Below are 20,154 nucleotides of genomic sequence, written 5' to 3'. Positions count from 1 at the left end.
TCACTATATAATGCCAGGTTTTTCAATGAATAATGTAATTTGATCAGTGAACCGGGCTTTCGTTTCATGGTACTTTGAGGTGCTGCTTAATTATATATCCCTTTCGCTATACATATTTAAGGAATATATACAGTGGTCTCCAAAAGTCTGAGACCACACTAAAAACCAAGGGATTCTAAGTCTAACTTAAACTTGGAAACAGATTTTTAGTCAACAAGTCAAATTCTCACTACTAACTAATTGCTTATTAGCATGCATATTACTAGCATATTGACTGTTATTAGTACTTATTAGGCACATATTAATGCCTTAGTCTGCATGACTATATTCTAGATTCCCTAACCTAACCCAATACCAAAACTTAACAACTATGTTACTAACTATTAATAAGCATCAAATTAGGAGTTTATTGTAGGAAACTCTTAGTTAATAGTGAATACATATTTCCTTTTCTGCAGTGTTACCATAAACATAAAAATTAATAAGAAATATTTGAGATTCTACGCTTTGTTAATGACTAATGAAATAAGCCCATTGACCATGAAAACAAGGTTAGATGTTTTTGCTTCCATAAAAACACAAGAAAATCAAGAAAAGTAATTCTGGAAATTATTATCATCAGATTTTACACAAGGGTCTATGGCAGTTTGATTGACAAAGTAAAGCATATGTAAATTTATTTTTTTTTACTCAAATGATTATGCTCATAATAAATTATGTTATGAATTGCATTAAATGAAGGTAGAAACAAGCAAAATAGAATAATTTTTGTCTTAGACGTTTTGACCCCTGTATCTTTCTTTTTTTTTTTTTCCTTTCATTTTTCTTTTTTTCCCACAGAATAGCTGAAGATGTTGAGTTACAGAACTGGAGCATTTTCCCTGCAAAACTGTAACCTTTTATACAGCAGACAGACAGCAGCGTTGATGGTAGAAAAATACACTTTCTCAACAGCACAATTCTCACTAAATAAAGAACAGATGGTGCTTTCACCACACATCAGACAGACTCCCTGATAATTACACATGCTCATTTTAATCACTGTGCTTCTGCGTTTCATGCTATAGGTGAGCTGGAGCAGTGTTTTCTGTCGCTCCACTGATACTTACATCTTCATAAAACCAATCAGTTTTGCTTGCATTTGTTTTAATAACTATTTTCATAGTTACATTTTAAATTCTGTTTAGAAAATTATGTTCTGTAGACAAATCTGGCTAGAGTTATCATCTCTGTGGAAGCTTGTTTTATTTTGCAATTCTAAGTTTATATCTCACAATTCAGACTTATTTTATATTTGTGAGATATAAACTTGTAATTAAGAGATATAAACTCAAAACTGCAATAAAAAAGTCTGAATTATGAGATAAAAAATAACAGCCTGTTTTTTTTTCTTTTTTTCTTTCTTTTAATCCAATGGTGGAAACAAGCTTTCCTGCATCTCTGATAGTCACGATAGACTCATGAAGATGTTGGTCCAGATTTTCCTAGTCGTGAAGGAGCATTGTGACAGAGTGACTCAATTGCAACTTGACAGATTGACTCAATTGCAACTGAGTCAGGGAAGATGGTGCGCTGTAACACTGAAATGTAAATAACAAACAGGAAGGCTCAGAAACACTTCTGGCTACACAATTACCATAAGTGGCGTAATTCTTTATGAAACAAGCCACAGGAACAGTATAACTAGTGCTTTTGTTTCTTCCAAAAATATCTGAATTTCTCATTTGAGTCTGAGAGTCATAAATTATCTAAATCATGCAGTCTGACATCCTGCGAGCGTATCATCAGAACAGGACCTCAGGCTGACGGCACAGTTCTACATTAAGTCCAAAGTGACAGACTGAATCCTGTTGTTTACTCAGAGCCAGTGGCGTAAACCATTTGATTATAATTTTTAATATAAACATTCACCAAATATTGTGCCAGATTGCAGTTTGCATAATCTCAATGAGAGGGAAGTAAGTAAAAAGGCAGGATTGAGTATTGGTCAGAGTCTTATTTTAACTATGCCATTTGGATGTGTTAATACATGTAGCTTTCACTAGATGTGCAATTTGAATGCAATCCAAAGCTGTAAACAGCTGTTTGCTTTGGTAAATAAACCCAGGTTTCTTCTAATATCAGTGATGATACTTAGGTGTATAATTTATAGAAATAGTATGTGGATCATCGGATGCAAAACTCACTTTTACATTTTGTTTGAACATAAATGTGTGTTGGCAGTGTGTGTACACGACAGCCCTATAATGATGAAAATCCACCCAGTGGCATTTTTTTTTAAATCTTTATAAGTAATATCCCCTTTTTTAAATCAAGCCATTCTCAGAATTTTGTCTGTGATGTCACAAAAACCCAGGCCACTCCCACAATTGTTGATTGACACTGCCGTCTTACCTTAGTCCCTCCCTGAGTGAGCTGAATGAACTGAGAACTGTCCGCCATTCCGGCTCAGGTGCAGGGGAAGACAAGAATGTCGCCGATTGAGCAATTGAGATGTTTTGTTGTTGGATGTAATAATTAACATAGCAGTTGTCATTTACTCCCGACATCTGAGCCGCCAAAGATGCAGAGGATTAACGTTACGTTCGTTTTTGAAAGAAATGTGCCCGGCGATCTACATAAATGCGTCTATGTTCAAGCGAATCATTCGCGATACAGCTTCGTCTACAGCAGAAGTGAGAATAAGGGTTTTTTATGCATCTTTGCAAATCACCTTTCCTAATAATGTGCTAGTTACCAAGTTTCACAGCTAAACGCAGCTAAAGTAAACATTAAGGCTCGTCGTCCCACGGAAGAGAGGGACTGGGCGAGCAGAGCTCATTAGCATGTAAAGGCAAATGCAACAAAAGGGCTCACTCTGAAAAGGGCTGATTTTCAAAAGGCTGACACTACCACTGATACATTTTAACCAAAGTATGTTATAGACTAAACATAAGTATAAAGTATGTCATTAAGACCCTAACGAATCATATCAACTTGCAGAAAATGGGCATCCAATGACCCCTTTAAGGGTAACCCACTCAGTCATGATATCTGCCGTCTAATGTCTGTTAATGATTTTCTTGGTAGATTTAACTTTTTTTTTCTTGCGTGATGATTGTGGTTAAGATTTGAGAAGACTAAAATCTTCATATGAGCTGTAAGAAACAAGTACAGATATAAATAAATGATTTCTTTTAAATTTATATATTTATTTCTTTGATTGCATCTTTCTTCCCAGTATCTGTGTTTGAAACAATAAACTGCTGCTTCAGACAGGCTTAAAAAGAAGGGCTGTGTTTACTTGTTAAGGCTTGAAATACACAGATAAAGAAACTAAGCTGCAATGTCAAACAAACCCTTTAAGGCGCTTCTTTATCAAACAGACAGAAAAAGGATGTCTTTTAAGGCCAAGTGTTTATCGCTTTGTTTTCTTGATACTCCACATGAATAAAAGTATCTACAAGACATGATTTATTCATATACATCTGTACTGAAACAAATGCACTTTCAATGACAATCTTTGGCAGAGTTTTAAGCAAATCAGAGATTGTTTGGTAGTTTTGAATTAAGTTTAGACTAAGCTAAGGTAACTGGCTTAAGCCTTGTCTGTGAAACCAGGGTTTAAGGTAATAGTTCACCCAAAAGTAAATCAAAAGTAACTCTCCCTTATGTTGTTTCAAACCTAAATGACTTTCTTTCTTCTGTGGAACCTATCGACATCAACTTTCATGTTCCACAGAATAAAGAAAATCATACATTTTTTAAGGGAAAAAAATGTGAGTGAGTAAATGATGAGAGAAATGTAATTCAAGTCTTTGTTCACTCTAGAATCTCGGCTGTTGATTACTGAGACCATATTATTAAGTCAGTGAATTAAACTTAAGAACTGGATTGTTCCTTTTTGCGAACTAATCAGTCAAACCATTTGTGCGAACTGAATCAACCAATTCATTGATTCACCTGACTCAAAAGAACTATTCTTTAACAAAACAGTCATCACTACCTCTCTCTCATTTTTTCCTCAGCATTGACACGTCAATTCATATTCATTACACTGAACCTTGTCTTCCACAAAAGAAAGTCAAACAAGTCAAAAGTAGAATGACATTAGACACTATTATCTTGTGAACTATTCCTATATGTTCTGTTTTATCCATGAATAGCAAGTAGTAGAATTCACAAACATGTCTATGAACATCTGTTCATGTAAGTAAGCAGACGTTTTTTATCCAGGGTGACTTAGAGTTCACTTATTTTAGAGTCTGCCCCTGCTGGACTCAGCGATGATGGTTCTGGTTTCTTCCGGGTTGCAAGTCTTAGCTTTTTTCTTTTTTTTTTTTCTTTTATAATTATCAATAATTATCCCAGAATAAATTTGTATAGACATTGTATCATCTAAACTGGAGATTGAGGTCTAGTGTGAATGCAGTGATAGGAGTTGATGGACTGAGGTTAATTTCCCATCAGCCCTAATGGCGGTCATTATAATCAGCACCTGCACCTTAGAGATGCCATACCAGACTTCATTACCGCTCTTTTGACGTCATTCTGAAACAAAAGAAATTGACCAATAAAGTCTCTATATAAATTCCTGGAATTGTGTATGTGTGTGACCTGACCTGTGAGCTAATCCAGAATGTTTCTCTCACATCTCCTTCTTTGAAAATTAACATTTCATCTGAGAGCCAAATGGATTATCTCCCTGACAGTGAGAACAATTAGATACTATTACCATCAGCTTGTCACAGTACGGATTTCTTTTCTTTTATTCTTTCGTTCTCTTGCCGCCTTTGCATATTTTGATTAAAAAAACATCAGTTAATGATTGCTGAATGTACGTATTAAAGACAAAAGGAGGATTTGGCATTAAATAAATGTTTTGATGAGTGTGGCTGTTATTTGTGTTATAAAATTAAAGGGTGTTATCAAAAAGAAATGAAATCAATACGTACATTTTTTCCTCACAACTAGTCAGTTGGATATAACATAGTTATTACTATCAATACCAAGGACTGACAGCATTCCAATCAGTTTCTAGCGTGTTTAAGTGTGTCCTGACTGAAGCTTTGTTTGTGAAACTAATCGATAGATCTTCTAGAAGTACCAGGTCATCGGCAAGTCATTAAGTACAGAGAGTCATATTTCAGAAACCTTTCAGTAAATGTTTGAAACACTCTTGTATGGCTTTCTTCTGTGGGATGTAAAAGAAGACCAAATAGTTTCAGTTCTCATTGATTTTTCAAGGACAAAATACATTGAAGTCAATGAGAAGCAATGGTTACCAGTTTGCCTACCAACATTCTTCAAAGGAGGCAATTGGATGCCCATTTTCCACAAGTTGGTGTGATTCTTTAGGGTCTTAATGAAATGGCCGTAACATACATTATTTGAAATTCCTCAGTGGTTGTGTGAAACAACACTCTTTTTACTTTGTCAAAAGCAGCTCTGTTCACAGCGACCCATTTCAGTGCATGTCTCTTTAAATGATAATGAGCTCTGCTCACCCCGCCCCTCTTTTCCATAGAAAAAGAAAGGCAATTTACAAATAATCAATAATTTTAAACTGTGAGACATAGTTCTTCTAGAGGTGCAGCTGGATTATGAACAATGGGTACTGACAACCAGTACGCTCTATAAAAGCTACAGAAATCTATTGGTCTGGGTCATCGCCAACACCCGCATGCGTCAGGATTCTATTGTGAACATGCATCCACAAGCAATGTAATAAAGATGAAAATGTGGAATAAAATCATTATTTTTGTTTTCTTTGCGCAAAAAAAGTATTCAGCATGGAGAAAATGGCAGACAGCGTACAGTCAGCATTCATGGGTGGGGCTTGAGCAATATGACATCATACTGCTCAAAAAAACCTAAACGACTTGATGACTGAGATTTAGGTTTTCTGAGGTATTAAAAAAGAATAAGTGAATGGATTGTTATCATTGTAGGGTGGTTGTGTCAACACACTCCTAAGACACATTTATATGCACCATGTAAAAGTGAATTTTCCCCTTTAAAAATTTACTTACATCAGCGTTACATTTTCTTTTGTGTTCCACAGAAAAAATTTATACAGCCATGTGCCGTTTATAAGTACCAGGCTATTGAAAAGTCACCCAGAAACACCCAGAGCCATTGCATATTTCAGACTTTTTTCAATAAATGTGTGACATTTTGAACAATCAAGTTTTCTTGGGATTTAGCAGCAATGTGTTTTTAATTCATGCTTCAGCTCCCAAACTCATTAAAATATAAAGGACAAAAGCAATAGCTAGTTTTAGATACTGTATGTGTACAGAAATATATTATAAAAAAAAAAAATCCCGATGGGAAATTTGGCTTTTAAGGAAATGTATGGATGTCGCATCCTATAACAAAAACAAATAAGATGTAATACAATCACGTACAATAATGTGAAACTTTTGACTGAGCCTAGAGATTACTTTATATTCTTTTCCTTTATGCTGTTCTCCTTGGCCACTGAGATTTATCTGTATGGTTTATGGTCGCCTACATGATCCATCCGCTTACAGGCCAGTATAAAAGGTACATAAAAGATTACGTGACTGTGTTACATTAAATTCCTGAGGTTTAGTTGTGGCTGATTGCTTGAGCCAAAGCTGTGATTGTTTAGTTTTCACACAATAGCTTAATCCTTTGTTAACACTGCTGTATTAAGGGACCGTTCACCCATAAAAAGAATATATATATATATATATATATATATATATATATATTTTTTTTTTTTTTTTTTTTTGTATTTATTTATTTATTTATTTATTTTTCCAAACCTGTATGATCTTTATTCATTAGAGGACAAGGGGATATTTAACAAAATGTTCAGGCTGATCTTTTCTGTGGAAAGTGAATGGTAATTAGGAACAATTGAATCAGTGGTGCTTTATGCTGGTATTTGGCTTTTTTTTTTTTTGGAGAATATTTGTATGACTGACTTTCTTCTTTAGCACATAAAAAGTTGATTTTGAATGTTGATACCCAAACAGTTTGAGATCCTTCCTTTGGAAGGACAAAATACAGTGGATGTCAATGGGAACAGTAAAAGTTTGGTTACCAACAATTATCAAAATTGAAATTAATCTTCACTGAATTTTCTTTTGTTTAATGCAGAAGAAAGAAAGTTTAGGTAAAGGTTAGGAGCAACATGAGGTTGAGTAAATAATGACAATTTTCATTTGTGGGTGAACTATCCTTTCTGCATTCTACAGAATAAATAACTAGATCTATAAACGGTCTTCGATCCTGAGAGACATCTTAACCATTATTTATTGATTTAAACCACTCTCATCAACTAAACTACCCTGTCATACTTTTAGTTTCCCTGTTTACTTTACTGCTCCCCTAGAAGTCATAACTGTCATCGTAGACTAGTGAAAACAGCTAGCTGCGAGCCTGGCAAGATCTTTTTGTCACTGTCGCTCAGCCTTCTGATCTCTCCATAGTATTTGGAGGGGTGACCTACATTTCTGTGCGCGGCTCTCACTGGCTTCACCATTTAATACAGCAAAGGATTAGTGAGGGTCTTACTTTGAACAACGTACCGGCAACTGCATCAGTCCTTGTTGAATGTTCCGGAGTGTCTATCCCAGCACTAATACAAAACTGTCCACATCATGTGGCCAAGTATTAATGTATTACTTCGGTCCATAAAGAGAAAGAGAAAATAACATGTCACATTAAGATTTATAAAGATCAGAAACAGGTATCAAAATTGTGTAATGTGTGAGTTTGGTTTATATATCCTGGTGGGGACTTAAACCTGAATCCACACAGATTCATGGGGACCTAAATTGAGGTCCTCATGGATACAAAAGCTTATATATCATACAGAATGAGTTTTTGAGAAAGTCATGAAAAATGCAGAAAGTTTCCTCTGACGGGTAGGTTTAGGTGTAGGGTTGATGTAGGGCGATAGAATATATGGTTTATACAGTATAAAAACTGTAAAGACCATCATTTATTTCATTTCATTTGGATCATTTATTTGATCCAAAATAGTAGTTATATAAGCAGTAATATAGTGTCACATGATCCTTCAGAAATCTTAAATTACATTTTAAAACATATTAAAATAGAAAACAGTTATTTTAAATAGCAAAAATATTTCACAATTGTATTTATTTATTTATTTATTTATTTATTTGCAATACTTTGGATCAAATAATCAAAAACTTTTGACTGGTATATACACATAGAATAATATATCACAAGGAGCTTAAAAAATACTGTAACTAAAAATAAAAGCTCCTGATTCTCTTATGTCTGGTATGTCTGCAGTAAAACACATTGCTGAAGATGCACACACAATGGAAAAAAATGTAGGAGGTCCAAAAAAAAAAAAAAAAAAACACATTTACATGATGGTTGACTGTTCCACTGTTATTGTAATCATTTTATTGTAGCTTTCACATTGAATGCCTTGAATGCAGGCACTTATAATGGTGTACCATGCTGTGAAATACAATTACATTTTACAGTTTGCCACAAATGTAATTTTCACATGTTTCTTGCCAAACCAAATGAAGACTCGTACACCCTTTATGAAATGTGTGATTCACCATAATGATGGGAAAATGGCTACTCCCAAACCATCCATAACCACACACACATTCTGTTTTGTTCTCTCACTTTTTAAGATCTCATTTCAAAATTATATTATACAATGTTAAAACACTGCTTTGAATTGCCAAGGTCCGTCCAAGAGGCTATATGAATGACAGGTTAAACAACCAGGTTAGACAGGTTAAACAACACATCATTTTGTCCTGTGTCTTGTTTAGGGGCATGGAAATGTCCACACAATAACAGAACGGTGTGTAAAATCCCCCAGAAATTCTGTAAAATTCAACCAATCAGATGACGACTTTGAAACTCCTGAAGTGTTTCCAATTTTGTGTGCCCTATGCATCAGACGTTCAGCCAACGGTACGTGGGCGTGATGTCTGAGGCTGAAACTACACTATAAATAATCCTAATAGATCAGTATGACTGAATGAGCTGTAAATTTCCCTTTATGTTCTATTTTTAGAAGTCAGGAGAATGCAATGCTTGATATTTCAATGTGATGTGATAGAACAAGAATATCCACGGAAGAACTCTTTTCAGTCCACTTCATTCTTTTCCTCCTGACTATTTTCTTTTTTCCCTTTGTTCTCGTTTGAATGAAAAAATACAGCATATACTTTGCAATTTTTGTTTTTCTGCTCTCTTGATTCCATTTATGATATATCCCATGAATAATTTTCGGGAATGCACTTTTTTCCTCCCCAAATCCTCATGTCTCTTTCCAGGTTTGTTAGAGAGTATAGACATTTATTACTATAATATACTACTACAATGATATCACACATGCATTGAGCTTTAGGGGTTATTCATTGTATGTTGAAAGTAATGTGTTAATGCTTTTACGTTTTTTAAATTTCCTTTTAATGTTGGAAGGGTGAGTTGAAGGTGAGTGAAATAATGCATTCATAGAGTAAACCTACTGCTGATTGTTTACAGTTTAGCGGACGTTACTCCTTGTCACGGAGCTGAACTCCATGCCCCAGATGTCCTATCGTTAACCCCTTTTTGATAAAGACACAGACACATAATTGGTTTTAAAAAAAAAAAAAAAAAAAAATTCTTGATGTGGCAGTGAGGTGGAGACATGGTGGACTCATACTTGTATACACACACAACCATGTATACACAATTAGACTGTAGTATCTCAGACTGGCCACCAGAGCACTAAATCTGTGGACATTTCATGTACTTCATATTGCTTTAATAAACTGTGGACTTTCATTTGGTAGAGGTGGTCGCTTTTGAAACACTGCTTCAGGAAGCTTCAAAACCTTTGCAAATCATTTGTTTCAAAATAGTGGTTCAGAGTGCGTAAGTCACGTGATTTCAATAAATAAGGATTCATTACGTCATAACTGTTTTTGAAACGTTTCGAACATTATATTAATAATGAACAATCATTATTAAAAAAAAAAAACACATATAGGCTACAGACAATTCACATTTAATGGCATTTTATTATTTTAATTCCATTTAATATAAACATTTCAAGAAAGCATTTGACATGGCTTTGTAAAAGTTGTTTTTTGCATGTTTTGGCATGAGTTTTGACCAGCAGGCGTCACTAGCATGTGGAATGTCGAGTGCTTCGAAACAGTGAGTCATTTCGCGAAGCAATATGTACAGTTGTTTCTGAGCTTTAAAAAGGTTTGTTTCTTCAGTCACTATCATTTAGATCAACACACATGGTAATGGCCATCTTGATATTTTAAATAACCTGAAAGGGTGTTACTTAGTTTTTTTATACCTTTGCTGTGATGCATTATGGGAAAGGATACCAAAGATATGGGAAGGGGGTAAAATTTAGTATTTATTGATATTCATGCTCTTGAATTTCAAATGTTATAGCTGAAATAAAGCTAGGATGTTGTGCTTTTTTTTTTTTTTTTTTTTTTTTGTCTTTATGTGTTAAATGCTGTTACTTTTTATATTTTGTTGTTTTTGTGTGTTTTTACAACTACTGAGAATGGTGGTACCCATATCTATCAATAATTATCCATTAGAGTGGCATGTTAGTCTGTGACTGATGTGTAGTGAGTGAAGACCTGAGTCAAGGTTTATGTCTGTCATTCTTCACATGAATTTTGACGTTGGAATTTTGTATGTTCCCCAGGATTTTTCTCCTTTTGGATTTTTTCATATTTTTGCACAAGTGGCATATTGTACTTGGGGACAAAATAAAAAAAAGGAAAACTGGCATCCTCCATTAATTTTTGAGACAGTTGCTTGGTTTCATAATTCCATAATATTTGTGTATTAATTTTCTTGCCTGAGCAGATTCAAGATTTTTCGATGATTTTAAATCAAAGCATCAGTTTTCAAATTGTAACAAACTAATATTTAATTAATTCAAATAATTATTTCAAATTCACATTTCCCTAAACTCTCATTTCTGTCAAAGTCTTCTGTGAAGTTTTGAAGGTTAGATTCGATAAATGATCCTTTTAGAATATGTTTTGAATTTTGAAAATTACAAAACCATCATTTATTTCAAAATATGAAAGGAAATTGAAATATTTATGATCAAACTCATTTACAAAGAGTCATGCTTAAAGCCCATTCACACCAATAACTGTATAAAGATAACTATATTAATGTCCACACCACTGGACGATGTCTGTTTATTCTAAGCGCATTCTCGTCAGTCACTTTAAAATTCTCAAGCTCGTTATAACTATTCATTATTCTAAATGGGTGTCAATGTTTTATTGTTCATGAGCTGGAAAAAAAAAATTCTGAAAGTGATCGCAACTATATTGTTTCTCTGTGCCTTTATCGTTATAGCTGTGGTGTGGACTCTTTCTTCATAATTTTTAGAACTATAACTTTATTGTTATCTTTATAGTTATCGTCCTTGGTGTGAACATGCCTTTAGAAGTGGTTTTGAGGAATGCCTTGTGAATGGTCTGTTGTGAAACCAGGTTCACACACAATGGTGGACAAGGTGCGATATGCACCATGTGTGCCTCATCACACTAGCAGCAACATTCCATTTTGTTGGCAAGTGCACTCCAATCATGAGACTGGATGAGGTCTGGCTGTAGGGCATTGATGAATGTTTTGAGAAAGGATTCTTTAGAATTTGCATGGATATCCAATACTTTCTAACATGACTCTTCTAAGGTCTTCAGTAAGATGCACTTGCAGAATTCCTCTGATTTCTTTTCCCATTTTGTCAGGATGACGCTCTGTATGTGACCATGGCCTTGGGTTATCCAGTTGAGCTACAGTACTGATGCTGTCCTGGGCTTTGTAATCCCTCTCCCACAGCAAGCCCCTTCTGTGTAGGCATGACCAACTGGATCTGTCCCTCTATCAAAAAGCCACAGTGGCTAGCCTTGCTTCCCTTGCTTCTCATCCTATTTGTCCAGCACTGTCTGGGACCAGCCCCTAAGCGGGTATACAAGGAAAGTGCCTTTGCCATAGGCCAGAAATCCAAGACTGGGCAAAGGAACAGAATTGACACCCCTCAGGCTTTTCCGGGTCTTGCTAATGGGTTTAAGACAGTTGGCTAATTTGTCAACCTGTTTGTGATTTTGTGCACATTGACAAGCCTGTTAAAGTTTGGCACGCTTACCGTAAGCCGATCGGAGCAATGGGGTTTATTTAAAGTCTTTTAGGAAATATATCTGTTGCTGTATGGTGTCACTTTGATGTAGTGTGTCCTCAAATAAGATGTGGTTTTGTCAAACAATGCCCTTCTTTAGCAATCCAAATGTTAATTTTAATTAGAATCTAGCTTTTATTCACACAGAGACCTCTGCTAAAATATGCCATCAAGCCATCATTTTCATGTCATTTGAGTGGCTTACCCTTAACCCAGTGGAAATTATGGGCACCTCCACATTCAACTTTGAATGAGTGGCTAAATTGCATCAATTAACATGGAAGTAACCTCAGCCTTTTTCCATAAAGATGGTCGAATAACCCTATTAGAGTCTAAAATGTGACCTTGAACTATCCTCTGTGCCTTAACAGCATGTCTCTTGCACCCGAAGTGGTGCCTTTTTCATTCTTTCTTCACAATGATGACTTTACTGAAAGGGTAGTGGGACAGATTGGGTCCAGAGGTAAATAATGAGAAGGTTTCGAGGGCAGCCATTAGTGCCCTTAACATGAAGTAACTGAGGCATGCCATTAAGGGTCTCGTTTTAGAATTCTGTACTCTGCCTATTCAGATGTCAAGTGCAGCGATTCTTTTGTGTATATGTGTTTGTGAGTGGGAGGGAAGGTGTGTCAAGCAAAAGACAATTGGAATGAAAACAACTTTGATCAAATGGCAAAGATGTCTAAAAAAACCCCCACACAATTAAAATATTTAAATAATGAATGTTAATAAGCAATGGTTTGCTTGAAAGTAATGACTTTAAAAGCTTTGTGAGATTTCTTCTGAAACATTTTAGTGTGTTTGTGTCACCAGGGTTCCTGAGTACAGGTGACCAGGCAGCCAAAGGGAATTATGGGCTGTTGGACCAGATCCAAGCACTCCGGTGGATCAAAGAGAATATCCAGGCTTTCAAAGGCGACCCGAAAAGGGTGACTATATTTGGATCAGGAGCTGGGGCGTCCTGTGTAAGCTTGCTGACCCTGTCACACTATTCAGAAGGTAAAGAGCATTTTGTAATAGACAATTAGACATAGTACAGTGTTATCAGACCATTGTTTAGGAAATCATTTCTGACCAAAATGAGTAATTGTGAGATAAAATAAGAAATTAAGTCACATTGTGAGATATGTAAAGTTGCAGTTGTGACATGCATTATAATAAGTTGTAATTATGAGATAAAAAAAGTCAGTGATGAAAAAAAATCACAATTGTGAGATATACAGTAGTGTAAGATATAGTCACAATTACAATATAATCATAATTAAGAAATTGTGAATCTTGGATTTCGGAAGTCAATTAAAGTTCTAGTTGTTGGTTATGAAGTCACAATTATGGGACATTAAAGGAGAAGTTCACTTCCAAAGCAAAAATTTACAGATAATTTACTCCCTTGCCATCCAAGATGTTCATGTCTTTCTTTCCTCATCAATAAGAAATTAAGTTTTCTGAGGAAAAGATTTGAGGATTTCTCTCAATATAGTGGACTTCTATGGTGCCCGCGAGTTTGAACTTCCAAAATGCAGTTGAAATTCAGCTTTAAAGGGCCCTAAATGATCCCAGCCGAGGAAGAAGGGTTTTGTGACAAACAAAGTGACAATTTATATACGTTTTAACCTCAAATGCTCGTCTTGTCTAGCGTGACAAGCGTGAACTCTGTGTATTCCAGTTCAATACAGTTAGGTTATGTCGAGAATCTCATTTCCTCCTCCAACAAAATTGCTCTACATCACTGCAGAGGTACCGACCCAGTGTTTTTGCAAGTCAACATGTAAAGAAGATCTAACACCCTTTACAAAAAAAAAAAAGAAAAAAAGAGGTAAAATAGCAATGTAAGACGATTTTGACGCTGGTGAAAAAAATGAGATGGGAGTTTTTTGACCTACCCTAACTGTCTTGAACCAGAACACACAGAGTTCACGCAGAGCTAGACAAGAAGAGCATTTGAGGTTAAATAGTATATAAATTGTATTTTTTTTTAGAAAATGGTCGATCGTTTTGCTAGATAAGACACTTTTTCCTTGGCTGGGATCATTTAGAGGCTTTGAAAGCTGCATTGAAACTGCATTTTGGAAGTTCAAACTTACGGCCACCATTGAAGTCCACTATATGGAGAGAAATCCTGAAATGTTTTCTTCAGAAAAATTAATTTCTTACGAATGAAGAAAGAAAGACATGAACATCTTGGATGACAATGGGGTAAGTACATTTTCTGTAAATTTTTGTTCTGGAAGTGAACTTCTCCTTTAAGACTGTTTTCAACTTAGCTCGTTTGGAGCATTTGTTTTGGACCCAGAGTATTTTCTGCTTAATTTGTTTCATTTGGGCATTAAAAGGATAGTTCAGCTAAAAATGAAAATTCTGTCATTAATTACTCATTCTGTTTTTACAAACCTGTAAGACATAGGCACTCACTTAGAGCTTTTTGACCCTGCATAGCAACATAACTGATAAGTTCAAGGCCCAGAAAGGTAGTAAAGACGTTGTTAAAATAGTCCATGTGACATCAGTGGTTCAAACATAATGCTATGAAGCTATAAGAATACTTTTTAAAGACATGAGGGTGAGAAATTAATAACAGAATTTTCATTTTAGGGTGAATATCCCTTTAATGAAAATGGCAATCGAATTCAGATCTGCACCAAAACAATCATTCAGTTGATCTGGGCCTGACTGAAGACAAACTCTAGAAAGATTTGCGTCTGGTAAGACAGCAATCTGACCCAGCAGTTGAAAGAACCAATATCTTTATTCATGAATTCTGCTGCATGAAGGACAGCACTGATTGTTTGGTTAGAAGAATAAATCAGTTAACCTGCAGCAAAGATGAGGCAGAATCTAGCACATCACTGCAATTCATAATCAATACGCCCTCTTTTTATGTGAAAATACCATCTAATTGCTCTTTGCGAAACAGGTCCAATGAAGCACTGCTATCCTGATGTAGCCTTAATTTATATCCAGACTCATAAATAAATATAAGTAATGATTATTAGAAAGAAAACTGCAAGCCCACTACGCTGTTATCCCACTACGAGACCAGCTGCATTTGAATAATGTGACTTGCATTAACAAATTTTGGTCCATTAAAAAACCTAAACTAAAAAAGCGAAAAAAAAAAAAAAAAAAAAAAAACTACAGGTCTGAGAATGCCCTAAATTGCAATTATGAGAAATTAAACTGTGATTATGTTCTTTTTTTGTTCTCTCTCTCTCTCTCTCTGATACAAATCCAGCTTCCAAACGATTGCTTATTTGCATTTACAACAAACACACAACCCCCTCTTTTCTCTATACTGCTATATTGAAGGATCTTCTAAGAACCAAAAGTCCTTGGTCCCAGTGTGCCTGGCTGCATGTAATTTTCATTACAACAACAACCCCTACAAGGCATTCATCTGGAACTCAATTGTCCCACTATAAAAATAGATTTTACATTCAATGTCCAGCCTGGCTAGATAGCAGACGAAATCTAGTAATGGATCAAATGACCTCTGGCTACAGTTACTCTAACACTAACACAACCCCAAATAAGGAAGTACCATATTTGATCAAAATAACAGGACAAGATGTACAGTTCCCTCCTGGTGTTGCTGTCTGAAAGGCTGGCCATGATTTATGAATGAATTACATAATGTAAATTGTAAAATAAGCAGAAGGGCATTTAATTTCACTTGTTACCCCTGCTGTTCACCTGAGCCCTTTGTCTTCAGATGCATGCCAAGCACTCTACAGTTCTGATTTCTCTTTTTAAAAAGAGATTTTGTTTTTAAGTAAAAAGGCTTTTAAAAAAGGTTTTTATTTTGTCATATTATTCAGACCTCACATGCACAGTTCAATGTGCCTGGCAAAGCCATGATGCATCTAGGTTTGATTTGTACTTTGTTTAACCTAGTTTAAAATATATTATGAGTAATCAGTCTTTGCTTTATGAGAAGGGTCTGCTAAGCTCCATTGTCTGGGCATTGATATTGATATTTTAATGGCCAATGCATTAAAAAGCTCTTGACAGTAGTGCCTTCTCCACATTTTTGATATTTTAAACTTGAGTGAAGGCTATTTTTCACTCCGTGTCAGTGCGTCAGAAGCCTTGGTTCTGCCTAGTGAGATCCGGGCCCTGAGGTATTGTTATTTTCTAGGACACAATCTGTGTCAACGTGTTATGGCTATGGCTGGCTGAGCTGACAAAGGTACAGCATCAATGCATATGCATATTAGTTGGCGTCTATGTCAGGCACTGTCTGATATTACTTATCCATATAAGAGTATGCAGGAACAAATACCCCAGGCTTCATTACAAAGCATTTTTATTCTACGTACGATTTCATTTTTGGTCAGGTTCAATTGAAGTCTTTGATGACACATTGTAATGTATAATATAAAATAAACAAGCACCTTGCTTTTTGTTTCATCAGTTTCATTATTGCTGTGCTCATTATTTTCCTTCAGTTCTCACTTTGTTCCAAACCCATAAAACTTCATCTTGAATGAAGATATAAACCTGACAGATTACTAACCGTTCCTCCGCTCCACTCCAAGTCCATTCATCCAAAACTTGGATGCTTCATAAAATTTATAAAGAGATCATAAAAGTAATCCATGTGAATCAAGTGGCTTAAACAAAGTCTTCTAAAAAGACACTATCCTTTCATATGATTAACAGATTTAATTTAGGTTTTTATTCGCATATAAAGATCGTTCAACACACACATACAGCGCATAAAATTCTGTCATGAAACTCTAGATGGCGCAGGCCAATAGGTTCTAAGTTAATCTCATACAAGACGCAGCTGATTGGTTTCTTTTTACATCAGCAGCCAAGTAGCTTGCTGTTCAAGATTCAAATACTCAGATAGTTGTTGCTGTAGCAGTTGCAGTGCACTTCAGAAACCCTCCACCTTCCCCAGTTCCACCTATCTAGATCTGCTAAGGGTTGATTTTATGTTTATCATTGATTTTATGTTTATCATCAATTTAAAATAAGACAAATTAGAATATATATATATATATATATATATATTCTAATTTGTTCAGATGCAAAACCAGCTAAATCCATCTGACATCTTTCTTTAAAAAAATGCATTTTTATCAGGCTCAGATGTATAGGTTTCTGTGTAAGTACTGGTACTTCTGATTGGGCTGAGGGTGGTATTTTAGCGAGTTTGAAGAAAAAGTATTCGATGGACGTATAATGTGTGTCGAGAGCATTCACTCAGTATCATTATCTCATTTCTGACCGAGATGGCTTTTAGCTGGTTTTGCACCTGAACTCTTCATATTTTTATATATATATATATATATATATATATATATATATATAATAGTAATATAAGAGAGATCATACAAAATGCATGTTATTTATTTATTTATTTATTTTTTATGTAGAACTGTCCTGAGTAATATATTGTAATAATATATTGTATATAAAATATGTTTACATATAGTCCATGAAACAAAAAAATAGCTGAAATTATTAAAATAACCCCCTTCAAAAGTTTGGGAACCTTTGGTTCTTAATACTGTGTGTGGTTACCTGGATGATCCAAGAGTTCCCAAACTTTTTTTTTTTTTTTTTTTTGTCGAGTATATGTAAATATATTTTATGTTAAATATCTTACTCAGGACAATACTAAATAAAAAAAAATAACATGCATTTTGTATGATTTCTCTTATTTTGTTAAAATTATTATAATTTTCACAAAATCTGCAAGGGGTTCCTAAACTTTTGCATGCCACTGTCTGTTATATGTGCAGCAGCAGTATTTCCTACATGCTCACATCAGAATGTTTGTCAATGTATTGGCAATAGCAAGTCTCGTTACTTGCTCTGCCACAACAGCAGTGTAGCAGATCTAGTCCACTAAGACCAAACACATTAACATTATCATGTATATTACCATGCTAAACTCTCTAAGACTTGTCATGACAGAAATATGGTTAATGTAAGCTCACCCGTACTTGCTTGACACGCAAAAACAAACCTCATTGGTTCTTTCCGAGGCTTAAATGTGCTTGCGCAACATATCACGCACGTCAAGCTATTTTCATTTTAATGCTTTATTATTGATTAATGTTTTGATTTTTGCTTTCAGATTTGTTTCAGAAAGCCATCATCCAGAGTGGGACTGCTCTGTCAAGCTGGGCCGTCAACTACCAGCCAGCCAAATACACCCGCATACTAGCTGAGAAGGTGGGCTGCAATATGCTAGATACTATAGATCTGGTGGAATGCCTACAGAACAAAAACTACAAGGAGCTGATTGAACAGTACATCACACAGGCCAAGTATCACATTGCATTTGGTCCAGTTATCGATGGTGACGTCATCCCCGATGACCCCCAAATTCTAATGGAACAGGGAGAGTTTCTCAACTATGACATCATGCTGGGTGTCAACCAGGGTGAGGGTTTTAAATTTGTGGATGGCATCGTGGACAGTGAGGATGGTGTCTCTGCAAATGACTTTGACTTTGCTGTGTCTGATTTTGTGGACCACCTCTATGGTTATCCAGAGGGCAAGGACACGCTTCGAGAAACCATCAAATTCATGTATACCGACTGGGCTGACAAGGAAAACCCGGAAACCAGGCGAAAGACTCTAGTTGCACTCTTCACTGATCACCAATGGGTGGCGCCAGCTGTAGCTACAGCGGACCTTCACGCTCAATATGGATCTCCAACATACTTTTATGCTTTCTACCATCACTGTCAAAGCGAAATGAAACCTAGCTGGTCAGATTCAGCACATGGAGACGAGGTGCCTTATGTGTTTGGAATTCCCATGATTGGTCCCACTGATCTCTTTAACTGTAATTTCTCCAAGAACGATGTCATGCTTTCGGCGGTGGTAATGACTTACTGGACGAATTTTGCAAAAACTGGGTGAGTTGAAGCCTTTTATCTGTTCTGTTAATTAATCATACACAATGGATTCAGTATCAGATACGTGTGGATAATTATTTGAACACTTTATCACTTGTTATCATGGTCAGTGACATGACACTACTTTTATTTCTCAGTTTCTTCAAAAAGTCCTTAAATATGCCATTTGGAGTTGCAATTATTTGAATACACCTCTTCTATGATGAGAATGCATTTTCATTTTGATAGTTTTAGGGGTTATAAAGAAAGTATTATGAGTGCTGCAGCTGTCTTGAAATAAGGGTAAAGATGAAAAAAGTTAAAGAAAAACTTATAATGTCATGTTCTATAACTAATTTCTTAGAAATTAGTCTCTCTCTCTCTCTCTCTCTCTCTCTCTCTCTCTCTTATATACATTTTTTTTCTTGATCTTGGACATTTGTCATTGACCCATTAAGTAGCACTTAGATGCTTCTTCACCTGGTCATTTAAGCATGTACACTATAACCTTTCAGATTTCCATTAAGATTTCTTAAGATTAAAATTCTTACTCTATAACGAATGGTTGTTTTTAGCTGCCTCAGACCACACAATGTGGAGCATCACTTTCTATTTAGGGAACTTGTCCTAAATGAGTCATGGTTTTGATTAAAGAACCTTCAGTGGCCTTTGCTGTCTCCTCACATATCACAATTTGAAGACTCAACATTGCCAGATCATTCTTTTAATAGTATCAGACCAGCTTTTAACTAGCCTCTTGAGTTATGGGGTTCTCTCCATCCTTATCCCCATAAAGCACCAATGCACTCAGGGCAAGCCCAATTCATCCCAAACCTACTTCAAATACAAGTGACTGGGGCCCCTTCATACTTTCAGGGCTCCATTCGGCGTTTATAGTCAGAACAGGCACTGCTGTTTGGCACCACTCCAGGTGATACCTGTGTGTCAGAAGATAGATTGGCAGGCTCATCAGTACCTCACGTCAGGCTGCTCTGCCTCCGCTGGCTAAGTGTTTCTCTCAGCTCGAGTACTTTAAAACAGAGGAGGAAAAACGAAAGCAATTTCAGCAGCACTTGGAGAATGCTCGCTTTGCAAGAGAGTCACTCCAGCCTCTGGTAAACACTC

The 20,154-nt window shown here is 35.7% G+C and overlaps 1 protein-coding gene across 1 annotated transcript in view; it reads left to right on the top strand.

Moving 5' to 3' along the window:
- Nucleotides 1–20,154, top strand: part of nlgn4xa (neuroligin 4 X-linked a) — a 112,219-nt gene that overhangs the window by 75,271 nt on the left and 16,794 nt on the right. The window contains 2 exon segments of the mRNA XM_051114261.1: nt 12,986–13,171; nt 18,261–19,050. Of these exon segments, the coding sequence (XP_050970218.1) occupies nt 12,986–13,171; nt 18,261–19,050 (976 nt within the window).

Source organism: Labeo rohita, chromosome 1 (assembly GCF_022985175.1).
Source record: "Labeo rohita strain BAU-BD-2019 chromosome 1, IGBB_LRoh.1.0, whole genome shotgun sequence".
NCBI classification, from domain to species: domain Eukaryota; kingdom Metazoa; phylum Chordata; class Actinopteri; order Cypriniformes; family Cyprinidae; genus Labeo; species Labeo rohita.
Note: the sequence above shows the minus strand (reverse complement) of the source record. Positions and strands in the feature narration are given on the sequence as shown.